The 16,857-nt window shown below is 47.7% G+C and overlaps 1 protein-coding gene across 9 annotated transcripts in view; it reads right to left on the bottom strand.

Moving 5' to 3' along the window:
• Positions 1 to 4,424: 4,424 nt before the first annotated feature.
• TENM3 (teneurin transmembrane protein 3) overlaps positions 4,425 to 16,857 on the bottom strand; it is a 436,872-nt gene continuing 424,439 nt past the window's right edge. For all 9 annotated transcript variants that reach the window (XM_013058964.2, XM_045069405.1, XM_045069406.1 and 6 more), the window contains 3 exons: positions 13,097 to 14,708; positions 10,244 to 10,374; positions 4,425 to 8,098 (listed from right to left, as the gene is read on the bottom strand). In XM_013058964.2, the coding sequence (XP_012914418.1) occupies positions 7,343 to 8,098; positions 10,244 to 10,374; positions 13,097 to 14,708 (2,499 nt within the window). In that variant the 3' untranslated portion in view covers positions 4,425 to 7,342. The remainder of the gene's footprint in view (positions 8,099 to 10,243; positions 10,375 to 13,096; positions 14,709 to 16,857) is intronic.

The following is a 16,857-nucleotide window of genomic DNA, read 5'->3' as shown; positions in this document are numbered from 1 at the left end:
CGGCTTTCTAAGAATTCAGAGCCCTGGTTCTCCTCCCCCAGGGAGCATCGTGGCTCCTGCGGAGGGGTGGGGGTATGGGGTTTGGGAGTGAGGTGTGGAGCAGGCTTATGAAACACGGTCTCCTTATCTGGAGGGCTGGGGTCTGCTCGCAGGGTGAGAACTTTACGTTTTAGGACTGGTTTCCAAGCAGCCCACTGGTGTTAGAGCAGGGAGGAGGTGCTGGTCAGAGGCCCAGAGGGACCTTGCCACATCTTCTTCTTCTTCTTCTTGCCACATTCGTCTTCCCTGGTGACTCTGAGGGGGTGTGGGCTCCCGTGCGTACGCGCGCGCATGTATGTGTGTGTGTGTGTGAGAGAGAGAGAGAGAGAGAGAGAGATCGCATGCCTGGCTCTCTCTCTCCCATCACTCCAGCCCCCAAAGGGCAGGAAAGGGGTTTACCCTTATTGGTGAGTTGGGCCGAATGAACTTGGCACTCTTGGCTCAGGGGGAGAGAAGGGTCCTCGCTGCCCCACAGGAGGGGCCTGCCTGGGGCCAGGACTGCTCATGAATGGGGGGCAGGCATTACCTACTTTTGGCAACTGGCTAGCAGCCTACTTTTCATGTGAAGCTACAGCCTCCAACTTGGTCTTAATCTAAGGAGATATTTTGGCTTTCATGTGCCAACGTTGGTCCTTTCATTTCCATGAAAACTTGGGTCGGACATAAGGGCTGTTGGTTTCCCACAGGCCTCCAAAACGATAGCGGGCTCTAGCACGGACCTTCTCTGAAGGCAAGATGCCAGCTCAGAATGCCATTTACAAGTGGCATCCGTTAGCTTCTCTGGGTGACAAGAAGGCTGACTCCCCTTCTTTCCTCCCTCGGCTGCCACAGGGCTGGGCTGATGAAGGGGACCGATGTCTCCACTGCAGAGGTGGGGGGAGCCAAGCCTGCTCAGGCCTCAGCTGCCCCGTGAATCTGGAGGGAGTTCCCTTTTCCAGGCTGTCACTGAAGCACTTTCAGGGAGAGCCCGGCTCCCTCAAAAATAAAACACCGCCCTGAATTTCAATGACCATCTGGGAAACTCTTCCCTGGCATCTTCCCCGGCAACAGGACTGTTCAAACACAAAGGGAAACAGTGTGATAGTTCAGAAATCACTGTTTTCGGGGGGCGGGAGGGGGGTTGCAAGCCTCGCGTCGCCCGGGGACAATTCCTGGGGGGGATTATTTTGATCCACGGAGCAAGATGAACATTGCTTGACCCAAGTTTCTGCCTGGTGTGGAAGGAAATTTTGCAGGAGCAATTTTTGCAAGGACCAGGCCTCGGGGAGGGAGTGCGTGAAGCAGAAGTAATCGTCTTATGTGTGAGACTCTGGGGGCAGAGCCAAGATGGGGAAAGGGAGGATAATTGGGTTTGGCCTAATGGGGGTGGGGGGGAGCCGGGCCCAGGGTGAGCCGGCGGCTCTGACCTCGGTCGCGTTCTTCACGGACGACGCTCATCACTAGGGGGCGCTAGAGCCCTGCCCGAAAGTGCCCGGCCGGCGGTGCCAACCTCGGGGGAGGCCCCAGGAGAGCCCCTGGCCCCAGGTCCTCCCTAACCCAGACCCTCCTTGGGGTTTTAGGAGAAGAAAGCGTCCCAAAGGCCCTGCCGCTGTGCCACTGGATGTTGGGATGGCTTTTCATTCCCGCAGGAGCCAGAGCCCTGGGGGTCGAGGGAGGGACAGGGGCAGCCCCGGGATGGAGATAGAGGGGACCTGAGGAGAACATGCTCTTCCCTCTGCTACCTCCCACGTGCCGCTTGCCTCGGGGCTCTCAGCCCCGAGCGGTTTTCTCCTCCTGGGTCACCCGTGCATCTTCTCTGGGTCACTCAGTGGCATTGGTCGATGCTTGAGCCAGAAGCATGAACCCCATCCCACCCCACACCCCCTTCCTTCCACCTGGCTGCAGGGTCAAAACTAGAAATAACGTCATAGCTGAAGTGAGGAGATTTTTAAAATCTGCTTGTTTAGAACCTTTTGTAAGTAAGTTGGGGACGAGCGACTCCAGTTTCCTGTGATGTCCTGGGTCATGATGTAAAGTGCATCTGCAAAGGAGGCGATTTCCCTTCCTCAACGCAGGCTGGGTGCTTGCGGCTGGGCCCCCGCTCACAATTCACTCTATAAGCAGGAGGATGTCACCGAGCCACTGTCTGGCCCCAGAAGTCACAATTTATGCTTCTAATTTTAATTTTCTTCAGCCTAGGTCCCCAAAGGATTGATTAAATTTGCTTTGTGGAACCCATTAACACTAAACTGAATAATGACGCTGTTCTAGGCTTTGAATCAGTTTCTAGTAAATTCTCTGCACACGGGGACTCTAGGAAGCCTGTATCCCTCCATAACGGAATTTTAAGTCGGTTCATGGATGAAAAGGTTTTTCTCAACTTACCTAAAAGGTGTTAGTAATTAACTAATTACCAGGAGACCACTGCTGGCAGAGGTGGTGAATAGGAAATGGGACCGCTGGTAAGAGAGAACATTCATTATGTGGTTTAAATTAGAAGGTAGAAAAACTCGAATGACTTATCACTATCTCCTTGGTCCTCTGCCTTAACGCTGTGGTTAAAATAGGTCATGATGACTTATAACTAATTTTTATTTTTTCATTGGCTTCGTTGGATGCCAGACGAATAGCTTATGGAGAATCTAGATAAATAGCCTGACATAGGCATATATGCAAATCCGCGGTCATTCTTTTAGAAGTCTTTTGAGAAATTACAAAGTCATTAATATTGCATGGCAGACTTTCTTATGGAAGACGAAGGGGCTGAGGAACCAGAAATGTTGGCAGGCAGAGGGGAGCTCACGGGCCTGGGCATTTTTATACGATGAAAAATGTAATTGGTGACTCTAAATTACGGCAGCTTTGGCAAGGCTAAGCGAAGGAATGCGAGCCGAGTGGGGGCATCTCCAGTGCTTTCCTGGGTAGTGATGCCGGGAGACTGGCTGATGCCGCGGAGGGCGCTCACTGACCGGAAATCCTTGCTTTACCTTGGCCTGAGCAGCCTCTGTGACCTGGAAAAACACAGATTTATCTAAGTCCCTTTCAGGCTCCCCTTCTAGAATGTGATGCATTTCCTGGACTGGGGTGCTGGAATGAGCTTGCTGCTCTCAGAGAAAGTGCGACGAAATCTGGGTATTTGTGAATGTAGGAGCTGAGTCGTCCTTCAAGGCCTGGGGGAGGGGCGGGCGCAGTCTCCGCATTGCAGCGAGGGAGCGGCTGGGAGCGCTGGGAGCGCTGCCCGCCCCGGGGTGCTTTGCCCCAGACGCGCGGCGGTGTGGCTCACTGCCTTCCCTGTTTCCCCTTTTGGACGCCTCCGTTTCAAAAGCAGCTCAGACAGCTGTTTTGCTGTTCAGCAGGTGAGAGCAACAGCTTCATTTGGGAGCCGACCAAGGTAAAAGAAAGAAAAGACAAGACTGGTGAGCAGAGAGCAGGAGGCATGCTTAGTCTGGGTACCACGGGCAGGAGGCTCTCCTCTTTGCAAGTGCTCGAGGGCTGGTGTTTCTAATCAGGGACTGTGCTTACTGATGTCCAGGTTCACGTGCAAGTGTTGGGTGACGTGTGATGAATGTAAACAGGTGGACAGGAATTGCACAGATGCGCCCGCGGCAGAGCCCAGACCTGGAAAATTCTTTCCCAGGATACGATTTTTACCTACAGTGTTTCTCTTTGCTATTGTTCAGACACGGCTTTTGAGGAGAGGCTTGGAGAAAACGAAAGTCAGAATCCGCCTCGGTTTTTCTGGATTTCCTGGGTGGGAGCGCGTTAAAGTCTAATTTGAGGAGAAGGGGGAGGAAAAAAAAAAAAAAAAAAACCAGTTTGCCAAGTGGAGTGACCTGATTCTTGTTGGATCAACATGTTGTCACTACAAAGCAAGTGTGATGAAGCCCGCCTTTTCAGAGGAGAATCAAAGCCTTGCCTGCCAGCCTGGAAATTGCTGACCTCAGCATCCCGCTCATCAGCCCGGCTGTATGTAGATGTAGACATCTCCAGGAGGCTGGGAGCCTATCAGGCCAAAACTGATTATTCTAATCAAGTGTTTTAATTAAGCACTTATTGCCAGGATCACAGGAACGAGGTCTGTTTTCCAGCAGGAATGGGCAGTAGTTTTTTTTTTTTTCCTTCTTTTTAAAAATTCTTCTTTCTGGGGATCATGTTTGACTTTGTGGGGGTATATTTAACATTTTTTTAAAGTAGGCCATGGGAGGAGTCCCCTGTGAAGTGTACAATGCTGAGCTGGTAGTGTGGCCAGTGGACACAGAAATTAAAAAGAAAAAAAGAAAAGAAATGATAGGACCAACTGGGTTGCCAATGAAGCAGGACCCCCTACAAAGCATCTGTTTGCATCCTTTGCCCTAAAATACACGCTGGCTAGCCCAAAACTTAAAAAAAAAAATTATAAACACACACACATTGGGTTGGCTTTTATTGGAATGCCTAGATGCAATCTATAGTCAAGGTATGGAAAATTCAGGTCACATAGAAAGTTAAGAAGGCAAATGAAAAGAACAATACAAATCAGACAAAATTTACATCTCAAAATATCATGAAAGCATTTTGACTGGCTTTGCCTAAAATACTTTGAATATCAATTTTTTTTTGTAAGCTAATTCTTTCCATTATACAGTCCCCCACCCCCCACCCCCAACTCTTAGAAAAAGGTCTTTTGTTTACATATTCCCCAAGGTCACTATTTCTTGTAAAAGCATGTCCAGATCACAAGTCTTTTTAGAAAGAAATAGGCTCATTATACCTACTAACAAGACACTAATTGGGTTGATTTGACTTCATCTAAAATAAGCACCAAGAGATACTCCCAATCTGTTATTTTTCGGTGCCAGCCTTAAGGACCAGTCCATGTCGAGAAGAGGGTAGGATTATGATTTCACTTCTGTCACGTGGTACAAGCTTCTCATGGTCAATGCATCAGAAACATTTCTGAGAATTTAGACTCAGAGCCTATTTCAACCAAAAGTACTTAACAGCATGCTAAACAGTCCTGCAGAAATTCCATCGAACAGAACTGCAAACGCCTAAGGTAACAGTTAAAAAATAAAATGTAAAACAGCCATGTTTATGTGGTTTGAAATCTCATAGTTTTTTTAAACCGGGGCTTCGTAATACTCGCCAAAGGATTTCCAGGATAAAAAATATTAATGCTAATCTGTGCTTTCATTCTAATAAAATATCAGCATTCATTAGAAGATTAATTACTTCGGTATGTTCTACCAAATACACAAAGACAGTAATAGCACTGATACTGTAAATTCAGTAGCTATTTTGAAACTTTCCCAGCCAATCTGTTTAATAAACACGCCTACTGTGCAATTTAGAGTATGTGATACATACAAAGCAGTTAGAAAATTATTTTCAATACATCACTTGAACCTTTATATTTACGACATGACATGTTCACTTGCTATATTTATCACCATTATACATAGAGGAAAACAGTGTGTACTATAGCTCAATGAACTGAGAAATATTTTTCTAAAAATATTTTTGTGGCTGAATTTAGTGCTCACGAAAAGAGATTTGCAATAGCGGCTGGCCCAACCCGGGAGTACAGATGGCCGCTGTGCCCGGGCCGGCTCGCGCGGGTGCGGGAGGGCACGGCCGACATTTCACTTCCAGCTGGGTCGGCCACCCCCCGCACCCGCAGTCTTCCCCGAGACAGAGGAGGCGGCCATTCAAACCAGCTCCCAGGACGGGTGGGATCCTGCGGACTGACAGGAGCCCGTCTCTCCCTTTTGTGTCCCTCTTGGTGACCTGACGGTCCACACCCAAGGCTAGCAGAGGGACCCCGACCTTTCCCATCTGGCCCTCTTCCCGCTGCTCAGGTTCTGCTATCTTTCCTAGATCTTAAGACACATGTTGACGGTCAGGACTACATCAGATCCTTTCCTTCTCACGCACGTTTCCTGGAGCATCTGATGTGGTCTCTTGCCTCCATCACGAAATGGAGCTTCAAGGAATGGTTAACAGTGAAAACCCTGTGGTTAATTCTATCCACTCCCCTCGACTTTTAGGGGACGAGAGAGGACCTCTCCGGCCCAGTTGCTATATTTTATTTTTATTATTATTATTATTAATTCATATCTTCTGCTATATTCCACCAGCCTTAGTTTTCTGCTGTGCCTCTCGGTTGATAAGGGTTGAGGACACTGGCCCGATGAAAAAGAGAAGACAGACTAAGGAGCAGTTCTCTAATCAGCCACCCACTTCGGATTGCACTGTCCTATCCATCTAGTGATAGAAAGTTGCACATTTTTTTTTCCAACCTAATACAAAAATATTAACACTTCTGGACATTATAGGCATAAGTCGTTATATCTCTACAATATAATAATTTATACTGTACAGCTATAACAGATAACAAAAGGTGCAATCCTTTTAAAAAAATCACACAGTTCACATGTTTTTATCATTTTATTTTTAAGTATAAACTTTTTAAACACTTTACATAAATTAACTCCTCTGAGACTAATATTTGATGTACAGTAAATCGTAATTCATATAAAAATCCATAAACAACTTGTCTCACATAATTTACAAAAAAATCAGGGTTTCCTTTGCTTATCAGTGACAAGGATTCTATTTGCCAGTTTTTTTTCCCCCCCAAGGCAAACCACGTTAGCATTGTAAAATCCATTATGAAATCCCCGCCAGAGCAGAACTCGCTTGTGCCGATGTCCTTTTACAAAGCAGCACAGGGAAAGCAGCTGGGTTGTCTACAAACAGTAATTTTGCCCCACGTTTTAAAATTAACAGAGATATATATCACATCCTATGCAGAGAGACTACTTGTAAGCAAAGGTCGACAATTCGGTCGTATCTGGAAACACTGTATGCACTTTGTTTGGACCTTAGTTAGATACAGTGTCTCCAAGGAACGGAGGGCCTCGCGCAACACGTTTAGGCCTTTTTTTTTTTTTTTTCCCCCTCCTTTCTTTCACTTATTTATTTTTCCTCTTAATACTTCCCGTCCGACTGAGTGCAGCGATATGCATATGTAAACATATTCTTTAAAGCCGATCACCTTTAAGGTCATTCAGAAAAAAAGTGTTTTTGAGTTTTTTTTGTGTGGATTTTCTTCGTGGTCGTCTTCTGGTCCTGACCGCAGTCCGGGTCTCCCGGAAGGCTCTTCCGCGACGGAGAGTCCGCTTCGGATTGTGCTCCAGAAAGATCCGAGCAGAGCAGAGCAGGGGCGTGGGGGAGGCTCCGGAGGGACGCGGCGCCCCGTCCCCGGCCGGTCCGCCCGCCCCCGCGCGCGCGTACGTACGCGGGGTGGCCGCCTGTCCCGGGCGCGGCCGCCGGCCCCGGGGGGTTACCTCTTGCCGATCTCGCTTTGTCGGAGGAACTGGATGTTGTTGGCGCTGTCCGCCAGCTCGGGGTACTGCTCCACCGAGAGTACGTAGTACCCGTCGTAGCCCTGCACCTTGCCGGCGCTCAGCAGCTGCCGCTTCTCGCCCTCCGTCCAGAGGCGCGCGCCCTCCTCGCCGTCGCGCACGCGCTGCTGCTCGCGCGCCCAGGCCCGCGCGAGCGCGCGCTGCCGCGCCTGCTCCAGGATGCGCGCCTTCTCCTCGTCCAGCGTCATACCGTAGCGCACGTGCAGCGCCAGCGCGCCGAACTGCATCTCCACGTCGGCGAACCTGCGCGTCCTGCCGTTGACCACCGTGGTGGACTGCGACACGGTCACGTTGATGCCGTTCTCCAGCGCCTTGCGGCCGCTCGTCAGCCGCAGCGTGCCCAGGTCGCTCTCGGGCGTGCTGGTCTTGATGAAGTAGTGCGTGTCCTTGCCCTCGATGGTGAAGTGCAGGTTCTCCAGGTAGAAGGCGTTGTTGAGCACGGCCGCCACCTTGATGCAGTCCTCGTTGGCGATGTTGAGCACGTTGGTCTGCACGCGGCCCTGGCTCACGGCCAGCATCACGCCCTTGCCGATGAGCGACTTGACCGTGGCGAACCACAGCCACGACGGCGCGCCGCCGCCCTTGCGCCGGCTCACCTGCACCTCGGCCATCTTCCCCAGGGACAGGAAGGCCTGCGCTTGCCTCGCCACCTGCTGCTGGACTCCGAAAATGGGCTGCGGAGCAAACAGAGCCGGGGCGGGGGGCGGGGAGGGACACGGTTTAGAGAACATCTGTAGCTCTTGGTTGCCCGGGAGCCAGGCTTCCTGGCAGCGCGCCCGGTCCTGACGACAACCCAAAAAGAGGGGTCTGGGGGTGGGGTGGGGGTGGGGACGTCTGTGGAGCGCTCCCAGGCATTTATTAAAAGCTCAGTGGGCTCTTTAGAGATGAAAGGGCTTAAAAACAACTCCGGGTGGAGGAAGGCACTCAAAGGTCCCTTCCCCTGAAGTTGATCCAAATCAGTTTTGAAACGGAAAAAGAGGGGGACTTCATCATGTATTAGCTAAGAGCTTTTTAGTCTCCATCGTGAGCACAATATGGTTTCAGCTTTTCTCTTTTAGTGTCTGGATGCCCCTTTCCCACGCCTATCGCATTTGGGGAACCCCGTTCCTCAGGGTCACTGCGGCTTTCTCTCTGGGAGCCCCGGGAGGAAGCGGCCAGCACACACACAGGTCTGAAAGGCTGGGCTACTCCGCGCGGGACCACCGCGTCCTGCTTCATAGGCTTTGGAATGCCTGTGCTTTCATTGAGGGAACCTCTGTCCTCTGTTCCAGCAAACACAGTTTTCAACTGCATTTCCCCAGCGCTACCTGCAGAAGCGGACTGTACAGGGCCCACTGCGCAGTGGGACAGCTGGAGGGGAGTGTTTATTACTTCAGGGAAACATCAACTTTTTGGAGACAGGGACGGTGGACCATCGATGCTGGCAAATGTTTTGAATTGGGGGCGTCTGAACTCAGCCATTTCTTCTACTGCCAGATGTTTGTCTGGCCGGTGTTTCCCCCCAAACATCTGTTTCATCTGCAGCAGTGAAAGAAACATTTGTTTTTTCTGCACTTGGGGCGGCCTCCAGTGTCTTTGCCAGCCATTCCCTAAGCTGTCCTTACCCTGCGCTTCTCTTGACAGAGAACTTGAACCATATTTAGGAGGCTGCCTAGGAAGAAAGTTGGCAAGTCCATTTGTACAGTAAGACTTAAGTGTTCGCAGACATGCTGGAAAGTCAGACACAATTAGGACGTGCCTGTTCAGATGCCTTGGGAAACTTCAATGTGTCGTCAGGACACTTTATCAGTGTAGATATATTTGCAATTCGAAATGTGAAAATGGCTCCCCGACCTTGGAAACATGATGGGTTTTGCTTTCTAAAAAAATGTAAAGGTGACATCTCGAAGAAGGAACTGTTTAATGTGAAGTATGAAACACCTACCAGAAAACAGAGGTATTGGCACTGAATACACTGTGTGTGTGTGTGTGTGTGTGTGTGTCTGTGTGGGTGTTTCAGCCATGATTGCTTTTCTCTTTGTAGTCACTGAAATTATAGGAAATTGCTCAAGGGGGGCAAGGGATCAATCTTTCTAAGAAACTCTGCACTCTCTTCTCCTTATCATTATGGGGGAACCCAACTTCTTGATCTTTAATTATTCTTGCTTTTAGTTAGAAATTCTAGTGTTTTGTTGTACATTTCTTTCTGATCTCCGAAAGACAGGAATTAAAAGGGCCATTTTCTGAAATGGCAGCTTTGAGTTTGCAATTTTCCATTCTTTTTCTTTTATTTTAGTTCTCAGAACAATTATAGGCCTCCTGAAATGTTATTTTCAGGAAAATTCTATAAACACCTAGTTGCAGATGGAGCTTTATCAGAGGACATTTTATTTTTATTTTCAATCTGTTCCCGTGAAACACTCTTCAGATTTTAAAGGAGTTGAACTTTGCGGCATTGTTTGTGGCCTGCTCATTTGTAATACGAATCCCAGGCCCTCCCGTTTATTGTATCTTTGCCTTAAGGTCCCAAGGGCTATAAATGTGCTTCCACGGGGGTTCTCTGTAGAAACCTTGTGCTCCAAAATGAGCTCCCTCATTTTATTACCTTCTGATAATGTCTTTTTATGTTTTTATTAGCATCACTAAAAACAGATTTAAGCCTGTTTAACAGGCCCCTGGTTTGCTGCACAGAAGTGGATATTTTTCTAGCCTGAAAGAGTCAAAAAAATGGAAAACGGGTCTTTGGCCCAGCTTTCACAAGAGCAGTTTGGTTAAACGGGTAAATACGCCCCAGCTCAGCCATCGGTCACCTTTTCACAGTTTTGCTATTTGTTTCTTACCGGTACATCATCCCACTGCTGACTCTTCACAAGTTCGTAAGAAGGCTCGGTTAAATCAAATTTGGGAACAGGGAATCCAGGAATAGCATTGTGCAGATGGAAACCAAATGTCACCAGCCAGCTGTTAACATCTAGGAGAAGATTGTTCAAAACGAACGGTGTTAGAGTTATTTTGTGCTTTCATGCGTTGAAATTCTTACCTTTAAAAAAACCCCCCAGTTCACAAACAATAGCCTGAAGAGGATCACATGGTTGCCTGCCTTCTCCCATTCTGATCCTGCTACTTCCAGACTCGAAGCCACCAGCCTCCGTAACAGAGCGATGGCAAGGGCTGAGACTAGCAAAGTGTCACACGTGCGAGGTGGCATCCGGGGCTTGTAATATGCGATGAAAAGGGGTAATAACAACAGCCAGCAGCATGAAAGAGCGGCCGCCGAGGAAAACAGAGGGAATTGGTAGTTAGTCAAGACTGGTCTTAAATAGAAGTTGAGTGTTATTAGCTTTCAAAAGCGATTGCCCAAGGATATGCAGCTTCCACAACCCATTTTCTATTAATAAAAACCCTAAATTGAGAGAATTAAAATCAACAGTTGATTCTTAATCAAAGAGGAATGCTGAAAACTGGCAGAACTGGCTAAGGGCACAGAAGTCCGGATTCCCATCAGCTCTGACTTCAAAGGCGCACTTGGGCACAGGTGGAGACGAACTTTTTGGGGAGAGAACCTGGAAACCTTTAAAATGGTATTTTAAAATATTGCCATGTGACTCCAAAAGCCATTAAGCTCAGAATAAGGCTTTTATTCTATTCTGAAGGTTATAATGTTACAGAACTACTCAGCAGGCTTGCAGCTTTATGAGTACAGTTGGGTGTAGATTATTTTATATATTAAGCACATTGCTGGAAAATTTGAAATTGCATTTCACCTAATATATTTTATGCTGTTCCATCTCTCTTTTGATGTTTTCCAGAAAGTGCTGCTATGGCATTCACTGCAGTCCATGTTGCTAGGAGAGGATGGATTCAGGAGCTGTGGGCTTTCCCGCCTTTCACACAGCCCCTGTCAACACCTCTTAAATAACCAGTGGTAAACTGCTTGTCAGAATGATGGAGAGCCACTTGCTTCCCATTTCCTCCTCTAGGGCACAAACTCTCACCTCATCACCAGGCTGACAGGTCCTCTGTCCAAACATCATATGGCTACAGAACCAGTGGTATTCTCCCTCTTTTAAAAGGAGGGATGGTGGTGGTGGTGGGAGAGAAAAATCCCAAGTTCATCACGTAGGGTAGAGAGTGTTACTTGTGTGTGTGTGTGTGTGTGTGTGTGTGTGTGTGTGTGTGAGTGTATTTAAGAGTACAGGGGCCTTATGTTTTGGAGGAAATTCCCCTGAATGGTAGTGTTGGGGGCAAAGTTGTTCCTACTATGAATAATGTCTGTGTAACAGTGAATACATAAAAATCACAGGGTCTTAGGTATGGAAAAGTATTGCCAAAATAATGGGACTTGGATGCCGACGTGTATTGAGAGAGCTGAAGGAGAAGTCCATGAGGGTGTTGCTGAGCCAGGATTGTGAAAGAGGCGAGTGTCAGCTGGTTCACACGGAGGAGAGCTATGACAAGTTTTGGCAGTCTGGGAAAGCACAGAGCAGATGTGAAAGGAACAGGGGGAAGCCTTTTGAGAGCTATACCAAGAACTGAGAAAACAGGCATCTCAGTATGCCTCAAATACTGAGCAAGAGAAGAGACAGCCTGAAGGAGCATCTAACACAAGCCAAAACAAAACACAAAACCCCAAACCAAACTAAAACAACAAAAAAAAGAAAACAGGATAGAACCTTCTTCCAGGAAGCATACACATGGCAGAGAGGTTCACATGGTAGTCTAAGTCAGGAAAGGAAGGTGGGATCAGAAGGATTCCGAATCCATTGAGTGCAGGGTGAGTGGAGAAGTCAGGAACCAAAGGGAATTAGAGCAGTGCCTGCAAAGACCTTGTCTCTCATCCTGGTAGTTTGGTGGTGGCAGAAGTGGGATGAGATGTTTCAGTCAGATCACGCCTGAAACTTGGAAAGGTCTTATGACCCCCTATTGGCGGAAAAATTAGCGTGTCTATTAGTAGTGCCACCAAGTAAAAACTGGTGCTCCAAATAGTATGAAGACGGTAGTGAAAACAGAAACAAGACCCTCTGGCGAAGCAAGTGGTGGGAGAAACTCTTCTTTTGTTGCTCTGAGGTGATAGTGGAGGGGAGTTAGACATCCCAGGAATGAGATGGTGAATCACACTCTGCTGTGTTTCATGGTTCCTCCATTAGAACCTCACACATGGGGGCGCCTGGGTGACTCAGCCCCGCATCGGGCTCTCTCCTCAGCGGGGAGCCTGCTTCCTCCTCTCTCTCTGCCTGCCTCTCTGCCTACCTGTGATCTCTCTGTCAAATAAATAAAAAATCTTAAAAAAAAAAAAAAAACCTCACACTTGTAAAAGAAAAACCAACATTAAACATAAAGCCACATGACTTAAAGGAGAGTTGGGATCAGAATTCCAATTTGGGGGCTCCCGAGTTCATCCTGTTTTCCACAGCCCCATGTCACCGCCCTTCCTTAAGGGACTGGATTCCATATCATTTCAGAAAATTGTGGCCTTGGGCATTGGAGACAGAATAGGAAGTAACAAATGATGCCTCAGTTTCCCTTTCTGGTTTCTCTATGGTTCCATAGAGAAATAAACCCATTTAAAAGGCTAGGCATTTGATTTTGCAGGAGTAAAGTGTAAGGCTAAAGAAAGCAACTCTAGTTATTGTGTGTATTCATATAAGGAGTAAAGGAATTCTGCACTTGGAAAGGAAAAAAAAAATGCTTACCTGTGATGTAATCTTTCACATCATGGATTTTGCTTGCAGGGTTGTTATTCCTAAACATGTAGAGGTTAAAAGGAGCTGGGTCCTTCCCAATTCTCTTCCAGATTTCTATGTCAGGCGTTGTCCATCGTCCTGCCAAAATATCATAATCTCTTTCTCCAAAGTGGATTAATTTTGTGAGTGGGTCATATAAGCCACCATGAAATCCAATTACCAGTTGAAAGTCAATATTGGAGTCGAAATAGATTTCTCCATATGCAGTATACTGAATCTGTTTCAGCATAAGCCCATTGCTACTGAAAACAGCCAATGGTGTCCCTGTGTTATCTGACGCAATGTAGAATTCATCCCCACTGCTGATTTCCATAGCAAAGAGATGTCCTTGGAGATCATAATAGAGAGAAGTGATTTCTGAACTCGAGTGGTTGTAGACATGAGTAATCCTTGTGGGATACGTTAAGTCAGCATAAAAAAACTGCAGATGCTGTCCCAGACTGGTTTTGCTAGACACGCGCCTTCCCAGGCCATCATAACGATAGATCACTGTCCAGCCACTGCCTTTACTATAAACTCGAGTCAGAAGGCCCTTGGAGCTGTACTCAAAGATCTCTGTGCCTCTCTGACGCAGGAATCCATCCTCATCCAACCGATACTGAACATCCCCGAGGCGAGTGATCCTGTCTCGCAAGTCATAGCGAAGAGGTGTCAGACGCGCACTGTTACTCGGGTTCAGCAAATGGAGGTTTCCATTCAGGTCATAGTTGTAGCGCCACATGATCTTTTCATTTAGATAAACAGTCTGGAGCTGCCCGTCAACATCGTACTCGTAAGCGTATTTGGTAGTATTGGCAAAGGGCCCTATTTTGATTTCTCTTTTGGTCACCCGACCCATGTTATCATACTGAATTGTAATCCAGTACATGAGTGACCTGAAAATCTCGTACTGAATTTCCTTGATGCGGCCATGGGCGTCAAAGTGTTTTGTGTATGTCATCACCGCCGTGGAGATGATCTGGTTAATATCATAATATATAACTCCAAATTTTCCAAACTGCTCAACTTTGCCGGAAATGTCATCAAACTGATAGAGATCGATGGGCAGAGGTGTTTCATTGATGACCCCCTGCATGCTGGTCACTCGAAAGCTGTTATCATAGCTGTAGTCGAACCTCGCATTGACCATCCCGTCCTCGCTAAAGCGGAAAATCTGCCTGTCAATCAGGGGGCCAATTTGCCTGTACCTGATGGTGCAAATAAAACCATCGCTCTGGAGGTTGACGGTTTTGAGGACTCCTGCTGTCTCATCGTAGGTAAAACTGACTCTCGTGCTATCGTACAGGATCTCGGAGAGCCTGGTCTGCCTCCGGTACTTGAACAAGACCCTGCGGCTGGTTCCCAAGAAGGCCGTCTGCAGAAGCAGCCCCTCCTCATTGTAGTCCGTGATGACCGAGGCGTTGCTCTCAGGGGGGTTGTAGATGTTGCGGTAGTAGCCGATGGACCGCATGGTCTGCATGGTGTGGCGAGCCACACTGGGCATGGTGATGGCGGACAGCCGGTCCCACATGTCGTATTCGAAGATGTACTGCCTCTGGCTGTGAAGCAGGAGGACCATGGACTGCGAAGACACAACAGACAGTTGTTCAGTATTTGTGACCTGCGGTGGGGGAGGGGCAGGTGCGGTGGAGGTGGGGGTAAGCAAAAAGCACATCCTGTGACCGCGAACACACAGAAACATTTAGCTCGAGAAAATGATTTTCATTTTAATGGGGCTCTCCTTGACCTTAAACGTTGTTAACAAGCCCTGGTCTGATTTGCTCGGATGCTTCATCGTGAGGGGCTCTGCAGTTAGTGGCTCAAGATCCATAAGGTGCCACTTGTCATGGCTGTACCATTCTTCTCCTAGGTGTCCACAGCCAAGCAGCAGACTGCCGATGGCTGGGGCTAAGTCACAACACAGGCCTGCACAAAGCAGCTCTAAAGACAACGTTTCAAGGAGAAAGCAGCACAGGGGCAAAGTAATCCTACCCATCATCAGCAATTATTTAGGAAGGTGGCTTTTCCCCCTCATTTGACTGAAGAGCCACTCAAATCATGTTTTAATTTCCAGTGTGGGGGGGGGAGGAGGTGTAAAGCATTCAAAATATTACTTTATGAAGAAGCGACCTAAAATTAATAAAAAATGGATAATGTGCATATAAAGCATCAACGTCAACAAACATCGCTAAATCACATGGTGAACAAGAGCTGTAAAGGCCCTTAATTGAAATACGGATCCCGGTATGGTTTTCTTGGTTGGTTTGTTTGCAAATTCTTACCTGTCATCTGGAATGACAATAAAATCTACATTTTTGAAATTAACTTTAGCGAGTACCAAATCTGATTCATGTCTTAGCTGGTGCAGGAATGGTTTCTGGGCTACATTCCACTTTGGTGCTAAATAACGCAGTGAATAAATATATAAATTAAAACGAGCTCTGCTTATTTTGCAAGGAATAGCAGAAAGACATGAGATGATCATTTATTAGGGCTGCATGAGAGAAGCTCAACCCTGAGGCTCAATCGTGGATAATGTAGCTCAGGAGAGCATGGGCGATGCTCTCCTCTGCGGAAACTTGCCCCAAACCCCATTAGACCAAATGCAGTGATGGCAAATCTGGGGCGATGGGTGTGTTAGGATCCTTCCTGGGACTTAGCTTTGCTTTTGCCAGAGAAACACATAATCCCTTGTCCAAGGCACGTTCCCTTTCTCTCTACTGTCCACCATCTTTGGAAGCAGCCTGCATGACGAGTTCTGTAGTGTGTCCTCTGTGGGCCTATCTAAGGGCAGTATTTGGCTGCTAGCTGTGCAGTAGATGTCTTGAGAACTGTTCCTAATAGTTTCCACTGAGCCATGGAAGACTTGGATGGTTGCTGAATTCACAGGAATTAGTAGCTAGTTGTGTAGTCATTTAAAATCACATCTGATGGTAGTTAGTAAAATGTTACTACTTCTGCTATGAAGAAGTCTGGGTTTAGGGTGCCTATCCTAGCAAGGAAATGGAAAAGGAAATGGAAATGGTTTGGTGGATTTTAGGGATTTGAGACAGAGGATGAAAGCACTTGCTGGCTTTTCTGATCCCCACTGAATACACGAACGTGACCGCAGTTACTGATGGTGTCTTCTCCTGTCAATGGCTCTTATCAGGGCCGTGCTCTCTGTCTCTTTTTAAACATTTCTCCATGATCGCTATCAATTTTTAGGGTCTGGGTATTTCTGTTACATGTCTCTGTAATGTGCTTAATTAAGTTACTTTGGGAAAAGTGTTTCAGGATGAAGTGGGGACCCACTCCCCGCTTCTTCAGGAGGAAGTTGTCTCGAATTTGTTAAGTTGGAGGGTGACGTGTTTTCCAGGCATGAGGACTGGCTCCCAGGAAGGTATGTGTGCAGGGGGACTTCCTCTTTGGTCTCTCAAGAAATCACCATTGGAGTAACTGTGGAGAGTGATGATTACTGAGGAGGGAAACTGTCATTGGGGGGGGCGGTCCACTGTCTCAAAGGGGAGTCTCTTCGAAGGGGAGCAGATGAGCAGACGAGGTTTTTGAGAGAAGAGACTGGCAAGTAGGCACCCAGCTGGAAGCGTTCCCGAGTTGGGAGGCATCTGTGGGGAGCCGTGAACCTGACACTGGTTCTCCGGAAGGCTAGTCTGGGTGGAGGCCGTCTAGAGGTAGACGGAATGACTGCCGGGCAGTGGGGTTGGGTGCAGACTGAGCAGAGTTGTGCAGAA

Source organism: Mustela putorius, unplaced genomic scaffold (assembly GCF_011764305.1).
Source record: "Mustela putorius furo isolate JIRA1106 unplaced genomic scaffold, ASM1176430v1.1 tig00003932_pilon_pilon_pilon:0A:0A, whole genome shotgun sequence".
Classification (NCBI taxonomy): domain Eukaryota; kingdom Metazoa; phylum Chordata; class Mammalia; order Carnivora; family Mustelidae; genus Mustela; species Mustela putorius.
The sequence above is the reverse complement of the archived record's forward strand: the minus strand, read 5'-3'. Positions and strand labels throughout refer to the sequence as shown.